The sequence below is a fragment of the Vanellus vanellus genome (assembly GCF_965231255.1).
Source record: "Vanellus vanellus genome assembly, chromosome: 13".
Lineage (NCBI taxonomy): Eukaryota > Metazoa > Chordata > Aves > Charadriiformes > Charadriidae > Vanellus > Vanellus vanellus.
In genome coordinates, this window is record NC_138918.1 from 17149054 (window position 1) to 17164289 (window position 15236).

Below are 15236 nucleotides of genomic sequence, written 5' to 3' on the forward strand. Positions count from 1 at the left end.
AGAGGTTCCTGCCAATTCAGCGTTATCTGTGCAGTGCTTTTGGGGAAGCTGTTTGTTCCCAGTGAAACATCTGCGGGGCTTGGTGGTTTTTCCCTTGGATCAGCTCCCTCCTCCAGTTTATCAGACAGTGACGTGGGCTGTTACTGTGGATGTAAGACTGCAGGTGCTGTGGGAGCTGGTGTCATCCCCAAAAGAAATCATACTCAGCCCACCTTCTGCAGTGAGCATCAGGGTCACCTCTGACCCCAGGAGAAACTTGATTCAAGTAAAATGAGAGGATGTATCCAAGAGCTTTTCCTTGTCCCCTCTGAACTTTCTCTTCAGTTTGAGATGTATTTTTATCTTCTCATTTGTCTTCCTTTCCTACCCAGACTGGAGGAAACTGAGTGCTTGTTGTCACTGTGGCCCATCCTAGCCAAAACTGGGACATTAACTTACTCCGCTGGGCATTTCTTTAGACAAGGATGGCTAGCTGTGGTCCTGGGGGGGGATACAGTTCAGGTAAAGAAAAGAAAAAACACTTTGTGAAGCCTGCTGTGGGACATGGAAGCTTGTTGGACCTCCTGAGTGTTTCAGCTAGCAGAAACTGCAGTGTGTAGGTAGGACAAACCAAACATGACCTTAGTTGTACGTTTGAGCTGGCCCCGGGGTGAATGCACGAAGATCTGGTTGCAAGTCTGAGCCCTGTGTGGTCCGGGGCAGTTACCCCTGGCCCATGCCACTCAAAAGCACCACAGGCTCCAAGGGCATGCAGAGAAGGCTTCAAACCATGCTCATACCTGCTTAATAGCAGTGGCTCTTATAAAGTTTCACTTCTAGGGGATGCCAGAAACTGTAAGACTTGACTTAGAATTTCAATTAAAAGGTTAAAAAGATGAGAAACGAAATCATGACTCTATTTCTTATGCCAGCTCTAATCCAAATCATGATAAAGTAAACCATATCCACTTACCTTCAGCTAATCAAGAGGCTCATCTTTGTGGTTTATGTTGAAGTATCCTCTGGAGAGCGTCCAAAACCTTCATGTCCAAGACCTCTTGCAGATTCCCTGTGCAGGAAGGAACCGTCATCAGAGGGTGTGAAGGGAATGGAGGCATGTTGATTCTTGCTGCACACTTCAAGTATTTGAGACTAATTATCAGAAACGAGCCCAAGGACAGACCTAAATTAAATCTAAAGCCAGGAGCCATTAAAAAAAGTGAGCTGGAGAACACTTCTAACCTTCTCTCTGAGGCAAAATAAATACAATTAAATTGAATTGAGTACCCAGAATATTCCTAATACAGTATTAATGCATAGCCCCGAGTGTCTCTCTCTGGGAGAACTTCTTTGGAATTTGATTTGCACAAAGAAATGATGATTTTCTTGCCAGATGCTGATGCAGGCATAGTAAGACTACATTCTTCAAACATGAAACAATCAGATTTATTTGTGACAAGCTCAACATTAAATTAAAAATTCACAAGACAACAAATGATGTAATTGCCTGCATTTCTGTAGTCTTTTCATGTAACTTTTGAATTTATTTTGCATTTCTCAGTAGCCAGGGCAGATCGAGAGCCCTTGGCCAACATTTTTGTAGATTGTTATTACACATTTGAAAATCAAAGCTTAAAGCTGCAATCAAGAGGATATGCTTAGTGCTGTGATTACTGAAAAGGTTGAGGTGAATATTTAGAAAAATGGGAACAAAGCCATTTCAGTACATACGTGTGTTGGCACATGGGGGGCACCTCTCTGGGTAACTTGCAGCAGTCTTTCCCCTTCTGCTTCACCTGTGGAGTAGAGGGACTTACTCCTCCTGGGTGTGGGTAATGGTTAGCTGGAAAATGGGATCTGGGGGCAAGAATAGAGACAGGCTCCTGGGGTGTTCACACTCTTACTGTGGGTACGCTGCTCTGTCTTCCTGACTTTTCTTTTGCTGCCTCTAAGAGAGACCACTGTTCTGTCTGGGTCGGCACACCTGCGGTTGGCACCAGTAGCTGCTTTTTCATCAGGTTATTTTGGGGCAGTATTTTAGGTCCAGGCTTAGCTTTAGTATTACATCAGCTGAAATGTCACTTGTGCTAGCAGGACCTATAAAGGACTTCTTGTTGAAATGCTTCTACAAGCTATACTGTTAGCATCTTAAAAGTTTTTTTTTTTAATCATCTTCTGCAGCTTCTCTAAGTTTTTCTATGTAACTTGAAATGCCATGTGTTTTTCTGGGTCTTAAGATACTGTTAAAACAAGTTATTGCTGGAGTATCCTTTAATTTTCTCCTCAGTATGATCATGGACAGCTTGTGAAAATGGTTGAGTGTCCATCCCTTGGGTAAAATCTTTTATTTCTAGTTCTGCTCCTAGGATTATTGTCAAACTGTTTTCTTCCCTAAATCCTGTGTATTGTGGTGTTAGCCTTATGCCTGACTCGCTTAAGAGCTGCTCATACCTTCCACCATGGCAGCTTTTACTAAATATTTAAAGAGGCTCTTAATATATGCAGATTAGATTCCTACTGATAGTTTCAAGCAGCTCCTTTTTATTAATTATTCATTGTGTGGTAACTAGGCATCCTTATTCAAGCACGGTCGTTTAGACAGTTTAGAGCACTTAGTCTACTGAATATTGGAACCTGTTCCAAGCAAGAACATATAATAGCCTTGAAAGAGAAATGAAAAATATTTTGGGCACTTCTTCACAAAACCGAGACAAGTACTGACAATAAATTTGCCTAATTAGTATTAGGACTAGCTGCGCGTCTGTGACCTTATGCGTTTTTCATGATTAGAGACCTGAAAAGCAATGTATTGGTTGTGTTGGGGTAACGGAGATGGAAATGGTGTAGCTGTTCATGACTGCGTTGCCTATGTTACCAAAAAATATTTTTCTTAAACTCCGCCTCCTGTATTCTGCAGTGATTTACTGCTGTGCCTGCTTTCAGTAAGGAAATGTTCACTCCCCTTCTGAGATGCTGTTTATATAATGCTGTTTGAGATGCTTTCGTGAATACATTTTGTGATTTAATGAGTCTTTATTTTTACTTACCTATGGAATCTGAGCGAGAAGGTTTTCTTTCCTCTTTTTGATAAAAGCCACGAGGCAGCAAAAGAGGACAGGCAGAGTTGTAATTGCTTTCATGTTGTCAGATGCAGTATAATGCAGTCATGTGGCAATGATGTTTTCTGAAAGTTTATCAGTGAAATAGTAGAGGTATGATGTTAGTAATGTTATAAAGCAGTTACAATAAAGAGAAGCCTAATGGTCAGTGTCAGCATCTTAGAGCTTGTATGTGCATATGTGCTTGCGTGGATGTTTTAAGAGGCAGAACCAGGTTGGCTTCAGGAACGGAAGAGTTGTGTGATGGATTTCATCGTGAATTGTTCTATACAGTGATTCAGTATGGCAGAGCTCGTTGGAGTTCATCGTGGATCAATGGTCACCTCCGAAGAAAAAAGGAAAATATCCTTATTCTAGTTTTTTATTAGGGAATGGGGCATGGGGCTATTCTAAAATATTGCCTTAAGTGGTGGAGCATTTCCAGGTAGCAGTACAAACCTGCCTTCCATTGATGTTGCCTCCTTCTGTTTTCTCTCCAAGAAACTACACAGATAGAAGACCCTCGTGTGCAATGGCGGCGGGAGCAGGAGCATATGCTGAAAGACTATCTTGTCCTGGCCCAGGAGGCGATTGCTGCACAGAAGGAGATCTATCAAGTGAAACAGCAGAGGCTTGAATTGGCCCAGCAAGAATATCGACAGCTGCATGATGTTTGGGAGCACAAACTGGGCTCTCAGACCAGCTGTGAGTAGTTAGTGAACTCTTATCCAGTGACTTTCTCAGTCGTGAACCCACTAGGACAGTAAAACGCTTGAAGCTGGTCCTCTGATAGAGCACCGGGATCCGTTATGCCGTGTCACTCCCTGTGTTTGCTCAGTTTGTCTCAAAAGCAATAGCTGCCTAGCACCTATGTGATGAAGGATAATTGTTATGAAACACTGTTTCGGTGCTCAGTCACTGGAGCTGGTGTGCAGATTTTCAGCACGGGTTTCAACAAATGTGAAAATATGTGGTGGTTGGCTCAGTGTGAAAAAATGAAGTTATATGGTGTTTTCCTTGATTCCCCTGTCCAAAATATAGAAACAAAGCAAGAAGGCTCATCTCAGATAGCATTCCCAGGCCCTTTTGGAGTTTAACATCCCAGGTAGTTGAGTCTTGGGGAGCTAAGGGTCTGTATTTTATGCCCTGTAAAAGCTAACACTGGTGGATTATGTCTCTGTGTATGAAGAACATTTTGTGCTCCATATTCTTTGTCACACAGGAAACATCAATACCTGTTGCTTCAAGAGATAGTGCAGAAATGTTTATAGAAGGCCAAATTTCCTCCTTACTGTTACTAGTTAGGGGCTGGAAAGTATCCGGAGGAGGATTTATTTCCTGCAAGTCTTCCAGAATTTGTTTTTGTAATCCTTAGTATTGCAGACTTTTTATGTTCTTGCTAGCTACATCAGTGGACTGACCTGCCCCCAGTCCGCTCTTGCTAAGTTATGGTGCTGAATTCAGCTGGCTAATCCCGTGCCTGATGTTAAAAACTATTTAAGTAGTTTTCTGTCACACTGAAGGATTCTTACTTGACTAGGGTCCTGTCCATCATCTCTGAAGTAGTTTTTGGTCTTTTCTTAAAAGCACTCTGCCTTAGTACTGGTATACCAGAGCAGTACACTAAGAACACTGTGAACATGAATTACATTGATGTGATGCGATCTGTCTTTAAAAATGCAGCCAAACAGAAAGAACTAGAAATGCTTTCCCATGTTTTATAGGGCATAAACTTACGGCTGTAAGGATCAAAATATCTCCCTTGCCTACAGCTACCTCTAGCAACATTGCACACTGGGGAGCTTCTGTACCTTCTGAAGCAGAAGGGTTTTAACCGCTGCTGAGAAGAGAGTTCCGCTTATAATGGGACATTGATTTAATCCGGTGTGACACATTGTATGATTGGTCGTGTCCTCAAGGCTGTGAGAAGGCCTGCATTGCATTTTTCCGTTTCTTCTCCTTCTTCGCTTTTCTTTGTTTCTAAAGGTTCAGTGGATCGTTTACTCAACAAGAAAGGTTAAAATAAAAAAAGTAAACCTTTATGCAGTGCCTGTCCCTTCAGTTCTGTTAAGCGCCTCTGGAAATGCAGGGAGCCACACTACTGAATGGAGTGACCATGTTTGGGAGTCTGAGTTAAGTGTGTTAACCAGGAACAAATCAAGACTTTGGAGATGCAGGACATGCTCTGGCCTCTTTAGTATACACTTTTTGTGGAGTACTTGACTGCACTATTGCCTTTCCCTGCCTTTGAGGGGTGAGAAGAGAAAATGGGTAAAAGGCCTACACCAACAATGTGGGGAGATCTGGGTGTGCAGGAGCGATAGGAGGTCTTGATTCGTGATGGGGCTGGTAGAAGACTAGGGAGGAAGGTGGAGCTGCTGAACCAAGTGTTGTGTTTGTTCTAGTGCTTTCTGGATCATCGTCAAGTTCCAAGTATGACCCAGAGATCCTCAAAGCAGAGATTGCTACTACAAAATCCAGGGTAAGTAGTACAAACGGACCTTTGCTTGTCACGAGTAATCTACTGATATTTCCAAACCTCGTGGCAAATACTTAAAAGGAGATGCCAAAGCAGTTGGAAGAGCTAATGTTGCCATTCTTCATCTAGGAGATAATTTATCAGAATTCTCAAACGTTGCCATCTTAAGAGTTTAAAACACTTTGTTTCCCTTAGACTTTGGACTTCCTTGGAAGCTGGCAGTACATACTGCTGTACGGCTGTGCTGTGGGCCATCAAGCTGCCTGCTGGCTCCTCGGCGTGCCGCAGCGCTGGAGAGCTGCGAGTTCTCTCCAGAGACTGGCAGCTGTTTTGTCCTGGGCTTAGTGCGGGTTGTTAGCAGCGGCAGTGCGCGCTCTCATGCAGAGCTCAGTTTGGGAAGAAGAAAGGACTAAAGTAAAGTAGGTCAGTCTGGCCTCTGTGGAGGAATATAAAACAGCGAGCTGTAGGGTCAGTGGATTTACAATATGTATTATCATCCTGCTGTGTTAGTCGTGCAGTGGGGCCTTTTAGTCTGGTATCTTGGAGGATGGCTTCTGTCACTGCAGTGTAACTCCTGTCCTGATGCTTAATGTGTTTTTTTTTTTAATGACTGGGAAGGTTTTAAACGTTATTGAGTGAAATCGACATGTGTTTCATTCCTGTTCCTTTTGAGTTTTTCTCGGCTTTTGTGCTTATGAGGTTGGTGCTTCCCTTGAGCCCCTTATTAAGTGGTGTAATATCTGAGTACTGGATGTTATCTCTGGCTAGGGATTTATCCTGATGAGGATGTGGTCAGGGCTGTTAGCTGCTGTTGAGATGAACTGATTATCTGGAAACTTTCTTTAGAGTACTGTCTATACTGAGTAAGTTTTTAATTGAATGGGTAGTTCTGTACCTAAATATACATATAAAGTGTAATTCTAAAACTGTGACATCTTGTTATAGGTTAATAAACTCAAGAGAGAAGTAGCTCACATGAAGCAAGAGCTCCAGTACAAAGAGCATGGGTTTCAAACACTGAAGAAGTAAGTTTGTTCTCAAGATCTTATTTTCAGTGTAGAACATGTCTGGCTTGTAATGCATCCCCCTCTACATTTATAAATAGCTGCCTAAATAATGTAAGCTGAAATGTGTTGCTGCTGATATCTTTGGGCATACGCAACTGAAAGCAGTACACAGCCATGGGGATAGTTCTCTCAAATCAATGCCTGTATGTGACCACATCAGAACTGACTTCATGGCAAAGAGATTTTGAATCAGCTTTTTGCCAGTTCAATGGTACTCTGTTTTATTCAGTATTGCTCAGTATGGATGACACAGTACAGCCTATTGTCTTAACTATAAGAGCTATTGTTTTAGAGTGCTGAGGAAAAATTTGGGGTGGAGTGGAAGGGGAGGAAAAGTTTCAAGTACTTACCTTTGTATGAATAGACATCTGGCATGTTTTAAGTAATGTCACTGGTTAATATCTTATTATAAATGTCAACTGTGGTGGAATTCCTTTGAGAAGAGGCAGCTTGTAATTAGGTTGTGCAAGCAAATACATCCATGCGTGTGAGGTCTGTGCCTGGTTTTTGACATCATGACTGAAAATAAGGTAATTCTCATAGATGGCTAAGTTGATCATCTCTGGGTTAGAAACAAGGTAACTAGCAGCAATCTGCCCAAACATACTGTTTTGGGGGTTTCGTGTGCATCTTTGTCCGCCCTAAGGAGTCAAAGAGGTGACATGGTGAAAATCAGAGTTCTGAAGCTTAGTATACTTCTGAGTGGAATAACTTAAGCAGTGATGAGTGGGGTTCTTTGTTCCTTCTGTCGTCTTTGTTATACTTCGGAGCGTGTTTTTTCTTAAAAATTAATGTCAAGATGCATGCATCTAGGATGATTAAATTAACTGGACTTTCTAAAGCATTAGCTTACTGTATTTTTTTTTCTAATTTCTGTGCAGAATTGACATGAAAATGTCTGATACTCAAGGTGGCTACAAACTTGATGAGGCACAAGCCATTTTAAGTGAAATGAAAGCTCTCAAGAAGGCCATCACATCAGGGGAGAAGGAAAAACAAGACCTCATTCAGGTATTGAAACAGGATGACTTTATAGTATTTTGTGTTGCCATTGCTACCAGGTTGAATTTCTGAGAAGTAATTTAAATTTTTTGTATTTCAGATATGTAATTGAGATTTTTATTAACATGTATTAATTCTGTATGGTGGTTGGACTGCAGCCTTTTTGTTCTTCCAAACCTGGAAATAAGAAGTATAAAGTATAGCAACAGACAGTAGTAAGCACTTGCTTGAGCATTTGTCTTGGGGTTTACTGGTCAAGAATGAATCAGCGTGACTGTACTGCTGTCGAACAGCAGATCGGGAGAAGCCATGAAAGTACCGTGTCCCACTTGGTGTGCCATCTCCGGCTGGGAGCCTGTCTAGCTGGGCAAGGTGGTGTGCTCATGCCCGTGGGATGCTCCGAGCTGTGGGAGGTGCAATCCAGCCATGCCTGACCTCGTGTTTGTGGAGTCTGGGTGCACATAGTAAACATGGTCAGATCTTAATCATGTAGTTTTGGCTAAAGCTATGTAGCTGCTGAGATGCTTTGAGCAGAAATGAGCTCACCTCATGACTTTTTATGGTTTTAGAGCTTGGCCAGGTTAAAAGACAGCTTTGTCAATGACAGAGGATCCCAGTCAGACCTGTGGGCCAGCAGTGTGTCTGTGGAAAGCTCCAGCCCTTTATTGCCTCGGCAGTACCTGGATGTCAGCTCCCAGACGGACGTTTCGGGAAATGTAAGTAATGTGTGAGAAACCAAGTGCACGTGGAGGCATTCCTCTGAACTATATGCAGTACTGCCTTAGCATGAGATTTCAGACATATCTGTGAAATGATACCTTCTCCTGGTTTCAACCTCAGTGTGACCTTCATTTTTGTGTGCCGTGTTAATGTATGTCTAACGGCAACCTGCTCCTTCCCCACACTGTCTCTATTAGAACAACCCAGGTGGGAATAAAAGGGAAGTAAGTTTTATTTTGCCTCTAGATGTAGCTTCTTGTGATACAAATGTTCCCTTAGCTCATTACAGCAGTGATATGCCACTAGACAAGAAACTTTCACAGCTGCGTATGGGCTGTGCTCTAGTGAGGTCTCTTCCCTTAAGAGCGTGTTTGGCTTTTAGTGTGTTCCGAGTGAGAATGATAGCATACGTGCAGGTATTCTGCTGCTGTCAAACATGTGTAGTACTCACAAACCTTCAGTCCCACTCGTGCAACAAGAACCTAACTGTCAGGTCAGTGCCAGCCTCGGCAAGGACTCAGTCAGCGCTGTGGGTACATCGTATGTCTTGCAGGACATCACAGAAGCCTCTTCTGTGAACCTGTACCGAAACATTTGCAGCCACCTTCAGTCAGGGCCACACGTGTGACTAAGGATCTGCAGGTTTGGGCATGAGGGCACGTCCTTTGCTTGTGTTTAAGACTTTACAACCAAAGCAAAATGCCATCCAAACTAAAATGCAACGCAGCACTTGAAGATTGCAAACAGCATCTAAGAAGAAAGATTACGAATCTATTTGTGTGTGGTGTGTGCATGAAAATAGAAGCCCGAGATAGATGTGGTAAATTTTCTTTCTGATGAACTAGACCAAAAAGAGCCTCTGAATCTTGTGGGTTTCTAAGTTTTTGAAGCAATCACGAAATAATTAATGAAAGGTAATATTTTTCTATTCTGTGATTGATTTAACTAGTAAATGAGTTTGACGAGAGCAAGTGTAACTTGTAACATCGTCAATTTCAATAGGGAATATCAAATAAGGAGTGGTTACTAAGTTGCTGATTTTATGTTTTGTGTCTCAGTTTATTACCAGCAGCAATAACCAGTTGGCTGAGAAAGTGAGATTACGCCTTCAATATGAAGAAGCAAAGAGAAGGTAATTCTTTGGACTGTTGTACCTTTTGGCTGTCACACAGCTTATCCTGAAGATACGTTTCACTAGCAAAGGTGCCACTCGGATTGAAACCCAGCGTTACTGCTGAACAAACATGGTAATTTTTGAGCCAGTGAGGCAATAGCCATTCTGGGCCAATGTTATCATTCAAGAAATAAATAACCATCCTAGAAATTACTAAGGAGTGACTAACACATGAAGAATTCAGTCTGGCCACACCTGTGGGGACATAAATGGTTTTGCTGCCTGTTGCCAATGCTTCCCCGTTCCTAATAAGGAGACTGTACTGCAAGGTATCTCCGTACCTTATTGGAAATGAAATGGGTGTTTGCATGGCTTTGAGACAGATAAGGAGAAACATATAGGTGCGTTAACACCTAACTTATCAAAATATGGTCAATGACTACAATTTCTGAGCTCATCTGCTTATCTGTAAGAATGTAAGTTTTCACCCTTGCCCTCTGATCTGAGATGAATGAAGAATAGATTTAAAAAAAATCATATCTACTTTAGCAGGCTAATTTGGGCAAAATTTTTCTGGGCTTTACTTTTTTTAATAGATAATAGCTAACTCAGCTGTTTAGAAAGTACCTGTATTTTTATGGATAAATACTCCAGTTAAACAAAAAACCAACAAGCAATATTTAGACTTTGTCTGGGCTAGTTCTTGTTCAGTGATGTAACCATCAGTGGTGGTGATTTCAATTTTAACTGCTCTAAAAGGACTTTGAAATTCCAGAAAAACAAACTTCAGATGTGTGGTACAATCTGTACTTGCAATATATGTGAAGAGAAGGATTTTTCTCCAGTCTCTGGTTAGAGATAAGAGCTTTAAGGCTGAGGTTACTCATCGTGTTCTCATTTTAGTATATTGGCATGAGCAATAGGCCATGTTTCTCAGTGGCATAAAATTTGATCTGTATCTGTGGCAGTTGTCAAAGACTGTGTGCCCAGCTGCTTTTTGACATGACCTTACACTTTTCATCCTAAGTGGAGCAATTTTATCAGGACTGTCTATTTTGATAATCCAAGATGAACATCTACCTTGACGTTCAAATCTTTCTGTGTCTTTTTAAAACATTAATATTATTAACCCCCAAATGCGGTAGTTAATTTTTCAATGTTAAAACTGCTCTTTACTTTTAAGCGTTGCTCAAGGTTGCAACTTAATTCATGCTGACTTTACATCTTCAGATTGAAATGGAGCACTCTTACTTTAGCCTGTATCTTTTCCAAGAAGGTACGAGTGAATAATGACAAATCTGAGAAGATAATTAATAAGCTCTTTAAAAAGAGTCAGAACTCTATAAAGGCAGCACAGTACTTCATTTGAAGTAATGATGAAGGGCATACAACACTGTCTTGCAGTTAAACAAGGTCTGGTACCTCATGTCTGTCTTAGATTATCTATAGATTTTCTGAGAGTTTAAAAAACATTATCACGAGGAAAGATGGGTCTGAATAGGCCTGAATAATTGATGCTAAAATGAAAAGATCTTCAGCTGTCGGAGCACTGTGGTTTTGGCGTAGTCTTTAGTAGGAGCTGTAGAAACAAATACCTTCACTGGTTTTAGGCTGGAACAATACTGTGGATATAGTGACTCACAAAGAGCCTTCTGCTCCTGTGAAAATTCCTCCTTGTGATGTTAGAAGTGCTTCCTGTCCCCACAGCACACTATTAGAATGTTCTAAAAACACAATAGAAGAAGAGCAAGTACTTTGCCCATGCACGTATTGGGAAGGGAGCCAAATGGTGGGAACGCATCTGTCTTACTAGCTCTGCGTTATCTGGAAAGGTAAGACTTAAGGCCTTGAAATCTAGATGATCCCGTATTAATTAGAACTACTAGATTTATTAAAGGGCTGATGATTTTGAAAGTGGACTGTAGCAGATGCTGTTTATAGTATTGTAGTGGACCAGACGAAGCTGCAGATGTAGCTGAATATCCTGCTGAACTCCACCGTGGCAGAGCTGTCAGGGTACAATTCTGCGAGTTCCCTCACGCACCACTAAGTCCTTTTCTTTCATGACTGGGTGAGAAGAGAGCCCTAGAGCAGATAATGTGAAACCTGCAAAAAAGAACAAAGGGCAATCACAGTGACAAAACTTTAGCTTAATTGGTTTGGAAGCTGATAATCGGTATCATGACAAAAGAGATGTCAGTGCTTCATCTTTACAAGGAGATAGCTACTGCAGCATAAATGTCATCAGAGGTGCAACTAAACTATGTTGTACAATTTCAGACATATAGTAGCAACTCAGTTGTGTAGCACTTACACTCTGTTCACTGTTTTAGTTCCTTCAACAGTTAAATTTTCAGCTTGGGTTTCGTGTGACTGGTGGTAACTCTGGGCTTTCAAAAGTATATTTTATAATCTCCCAAGATGGAATATTTCAATGTCAGCAGCATTGCAACAATAGTGGGTATTTGACTGGTCAGTTTTTAGACCACACCTCCCACTTTGATTCCCCCCCCCCCCCCCCCCCCCCAAAGAACTGAGGCTGATCTGATACAGGATTGTTAATTACTGGTTGTGAATGCACATCTTAATGTATGCTTCTGTGCAGATGCATGGGCTCCAGAGAGATAACACATTTTACGCGTTATGCCTGTATCACAGATAAGTACCAGCTTTCCCCAGTAAAAAAAAAAAAAAAAAAAAGCTTGATCTGACAATGAATAAATCATCTAACTACCTTTTCCAGGTAATAAGAAAACAGCTAAGTAAAACTTGATCTTCCTGTTCTGTATTTTTGTATTTTGTTCAGTCTTGCAATCTAGTGGCTGTTCAGAAAGGCTGTGTGACCCGAGCCCAGTATTGCCGGTTTCTTTGCTGTGCAAACCTCGCATGGCTCAGCGAGGATATAGTTCAGACTCGGTCAGTCAGTGCTGAAGGGCTGCAGTTTGCAGCCAAATCCCAGACAGTCTGCAAAGCATTTCTTTTGTAATGATGCTGTTTTATGGGAAAAATAGAATACATAAACCTCCTTTTAACCGAGAAGGAGAAAAAGAATGATCATTTACAAAGGGCAAAACTTGAGGTTAGTTTAACAAAGCTGTTACTTGGAAATGCATAGAGAAGAAATTCCAGTGGAGAAGCCATAGCCATGCAAATGTATGCCAAAAGTGATCAGATTAATGCCAACCAATCCTCTTAAACTCATATCCCTTCAAAATGCACAGAGGAATTCTTGGATTATGAATTAATGCCACTGTTAATTCTTCATTGGAGCACAGTGTTTCACTTAATCAGGCACTCAAAAACAAGCTCCTAAGAAGACCTAAAAATAGTTGAGCTGCATATCTATCAATTATGGAACTTTAATTAGAGTAAGCAACCTGCTGTGGGAAATGGGTTTACGGAAAGTGAGGCTTCCCTTCGGAAAGGTGATCTCTAGTCTGTCTCCTGTGATGGAGGAGGCAGGTCAGTCTGTGTGAGCCTAATCCTTCGCAGGCTCTCTCGGGGCTCAAGTTCCTCTTGGCCTCCGGAGCTTGGAAGACAAAGCTTTATTCTTCGAGGCCATTCAGCAGTCGTGTAGCTGCTGCTGCCCAGATCTGCATCTTATTACTTACTCCACACACTTTAATTTTGCTAGTTGGCATTCAGCTTGCTCTGTGCCTGAGTGTGTGCTGGTTTGCTGGAGGAAGTGTGCACCATCCTGCGCGCTTCTGTAGCATCAACCAAATTCTAGAGAGATGAATGCAGATTAGTAGCCGCAACTATTTCTTGTGCCCAATTTAAGTCCAGTAATTTTGTCAACGGATCACAAGGCCCTTTTCAAAGGGAGATGAAGGGATTAGACTTTCATTTTACACGTACAGCATTTTACTTCCATTTCTTACGTATTTACTAAACCTGAGTGAGAGATTAACCTGAGTTAATCGCGCGAAGGAGTATGTATGCCTTGGCTCTCTTGTCTTCAGTCACATGAATTATTTTTGCAAATATCTTGTCTTATATTGCAAGATACTTTTTCTCCTTGTTTGCCTTCTAAGCTTTTGTAATTTCTTCACCCCAGCCCATTCTGCCCTCCCCATTCCCTGCTCCCCACTGGAGCATTTTTGGTTGTATGGGTTCCAGAAATGCAAGTCCTTTCTAACTCTAATTCAACTTTAGCTGTACTATCGTTTCTCACCAAACTACCATGATCGCCCCATCAGGTCATGAAGAGTTGTAGGTCAACGAGTCCAAAGGAGACAGCTTCCTTTGGGAAGACTGACATTACCACCCTTGGTTCCGTATCCTGGCCTGCTGCTGTTTTTTTGCTTCCCTCTATATGTTGCATTGCAAAGCTGATCATTTGTGGAGCTAACTGATGAGCAGTTGAGATACTCAGGAAATTGGGAATGGGCAGATAGTTGGAGTGAGCAACCTCTTTACCTGCCATGAGCTGTGCTGTCTTCTGCTGTCAATCAAAGCTCTTGCTAAATTTTAGATCTGTATTGCTGTTGTTTTTAGTAATCATCTTCCTGCCTGAGACGCTGTGGTATGGTGCAGAAGGATTAGCAACACAGACTTTCAACTGAAATCTGGAATGATACCGCTAATGAAAATAGACTTTAAATTTCATGCAAATAAGTGGCTTTAGGTTTAGGTAGGATTGTATTGTCTCTTTGACTCTTCACATCCTCAGGTGTACGTTGCAGCAGAAACAGCCTAGCTCTTTAGTGTGTCCCAAATGCTTAGTGTTGAATCAATAGTTGGATTCTTCCAGTAGCAGCATGCATATGATTAACTTCCTTCTTGTAAATCAAAATTAGTTTCTAAACTTCTGAGTAACAACTGATCAGCCTATCTGGATCATCTATGGAGAGTATACAGTTCTTTTCCGTAAAACTGATGAAAGATCAGATATTTGCTGCATAATACTCTCCGCACCAAGTACAGTGAGGTCATTAGCTGCAAGGCATATGAAACACCCTGTACTATATCTGACAGCTTTTTTTGAGATCCAGAATTTCTGTTTTACTATTCTGGTGGACACTGCAAGTTAGTTAAAGACGTAGCTTACCATTGGGAGCGAACCCAAATTAAAATCACATTTTGCACGTCAGTCTTGTGGCAGTGCCATCACCTGACAGCACCCTGGTAAGGAGGGCACAAGGGTGAGGGTTGCTGTCCCTGAGCCGAGAGCTTTCTTCAGGGCAGTGGAAGATGTGGTTGGTCGTGGTTCACCTTCACGTGTCTGTGGTGCAGTAGCTCAGACACTCCTCATTGAATAACTGCTTCCTTTTTGCTGCAGAATAGCAAACCTGAAAATACAACTGGCGAAGCTTGACAGCGAAGCCTGGCCCGGCGTGCTGGACTCCGAGCGGGATCGTCTAATATTAATTAATGAGAAGGAGGAGCTCTTAAAAGAAATGCGGTTTATTAGCCCCAGAAAATGGACTCGAGGAGAGGTGGAGAGACTGGAGACGGAGAGAAGGCGCCTAGAGGAAGACCTTCAGGCTGCTAGAGACACTCAGAGCAAAGCTCTAACTGAGAGGTAGGCTACTGGGCGTAGGACAGAGCTCGCCTTGTTGGATGAGAGGTATTCGGGAGCGAGCAGCAGCATCGCCTGGCTGAATGCTGATAGCAGTGTGTGCCTGTGCCCTCTGATTTCCAAGGAGACCGTTTCTACTTGCAATGTTTCTGAAATCATCTCCCAACAGAAATCACCTGCAAGTCTCTCTCCCCATGTGGGGAAAGGTGGTTGTTCCTACAAACGGACCCTCCATGAGAATGTAAGGAGTGCTCAA

General features: G+C 42.0%; 1 protein-coding gene across 1 annotated transcript in view; it reads left to right on the forward strand.

Moving 5' to 3' along the window:
- The window catches only part of WWC1 (WW and C2 domain containing 1), a 74413-nt gene that overhangs the window by 37643 nt on the left and 21534 nt on the right, over positions 1-15236 (forward strand). Inside the window, exons 3-9 of the mRNA XM_082490087.1 lie at positions 3579-3782; positions 5483-5559; positions 6502-6581; positions 7505-7634; positions 8195-8341; positions 9404-9477; positions 14741-14983. Coding sequence (XP_082346213.1) covers positions 3579-3782; positions 5483-5559; positions 6502-6581; positions 7505-7634; positions 8195-8341; positions 9404-9477; positions 14741-14983 — 955 coding nt within the window. The remainder of the gene's footprint in view (positions 1-3578; positions 3783-5482; positions 5560-6501; positions 6582-7504; positions 7635-8194; positions 8342-9403; positions 9478-14740; positions 14984-15236) is intronic.